Source organism: Eimeria mitis, genomic scaffold (genome assembly GCF_000499745.2).
Source record: "Eimeria mitis Houghton genomic scaffold, Emh_scaff9855, whole genome shotgun sequence".
Lineage (NCBI taxonomy): Eukaryota > Apicomplexa > Conoidasida > Eucoccidiorida > Eimeriidae > Eimeria > Eimeria mitis.
The window spans coordinates 1-871 of NW_024016925.1; the positions used below are offsets into that span (position 1 = coordinate 1).

Consider the following 871-nt stretch of genomic DNA (forward strand, 5'->3'; position numbering starts at 1 on the left):
TACTGTCAAGGCGGCTGCAAGCAGGAAATCGTGTGGTGTTTGCAATTTGTTGCTGCTGGGTGCAGATGTCCAGGAGGGAGCCGACATGCTCATGGTGAAGCCAGGAACTCCTTACCTTGACGTGCTGCGTCGTGTCCGCCAGAAGACAAACGTGCCGCTCGCTGCTTACCAGGTTTCTGGGGAGTATGCGATGATCAAGGCGGCGGCAGAAAAGGGTTGGGTCGACGAGAAGGCCGTCGTTCTAGAAACCCTTAAGGGCTTCCGCAGGGCTGGGGCCGATGCAATCGCGACGTATTACGCTAAAGATGTGGCCAAGTGGATGGCGGAGGACTGCACCGGCAGCAGGAGCTTTACTGAGCCTTGCTTCTAGTTGCTGTTCTTCTAGTGGCTGTCTTTATCGTGGCCATTTGCAACCTGTGAACATCCCGTAGAGAGGAAATACGCATTGCAGAGCGGGATCATGCCAGGGGGCTGCGCGGGCTGAAACAGAGCGGAGTAACGCACCCCGGCGCATCCGTGGAAGGGGAGGCCGTCTCGCTGCCCAGGCCNGGCTGAAACAGAGCGGAGTAACGCACCCCGGCGCATCCGTGGAAGGGGAGGCCGTCTCGCTGCCCAGGCCATCAGATGGCTGCTGCTTTCAGGCAGAAAATGGCGGAGGGGCCGTCAGATGAGGCATTCCTAGATGAGCAGTTTTGCCTTTTAGTGCAGTGCGCTGTCAGGCAAAGTGTTGGTTTTGTTTAGCCTCGCAACTATGCGAGAGACTCGGGAGAGGGGAGCAACAGCAGCAACTGCAGAAGGAGCAGCGAGCTGCTTTTGCAATTTGGCATTTCGGGCTCCCTTGTGTAGGAGGGGCTTGGCAGTGGATATGGGG

The 871-nt window shown here is 57.8% G+C and overlaps 1 protein-coding gene across 1 annotated transcript; it reads left to right on the plus strand.

Annotated features, from left to right (window-relative positions):
* Positions 1 to 85: 85 nt before the first annotated feature.
* On the plus strand, positions 86 to 370 carry EMH_0098190 (M16 family peptidase, putative; the record flags this gene model as incomplete). The annotated part of the gene is made up of 1 exon (XM_038021995.1): positions 86 to 370. The coding sequence occupies one exon, from the start codon at positions 86 to 88 to the stop codon at positions 368 to 370; it is 285 nt and encodes a 94-aa protein (XP_037879179.1).
* Positions 371 to 871: the final 501 nt, after the last annotated feature.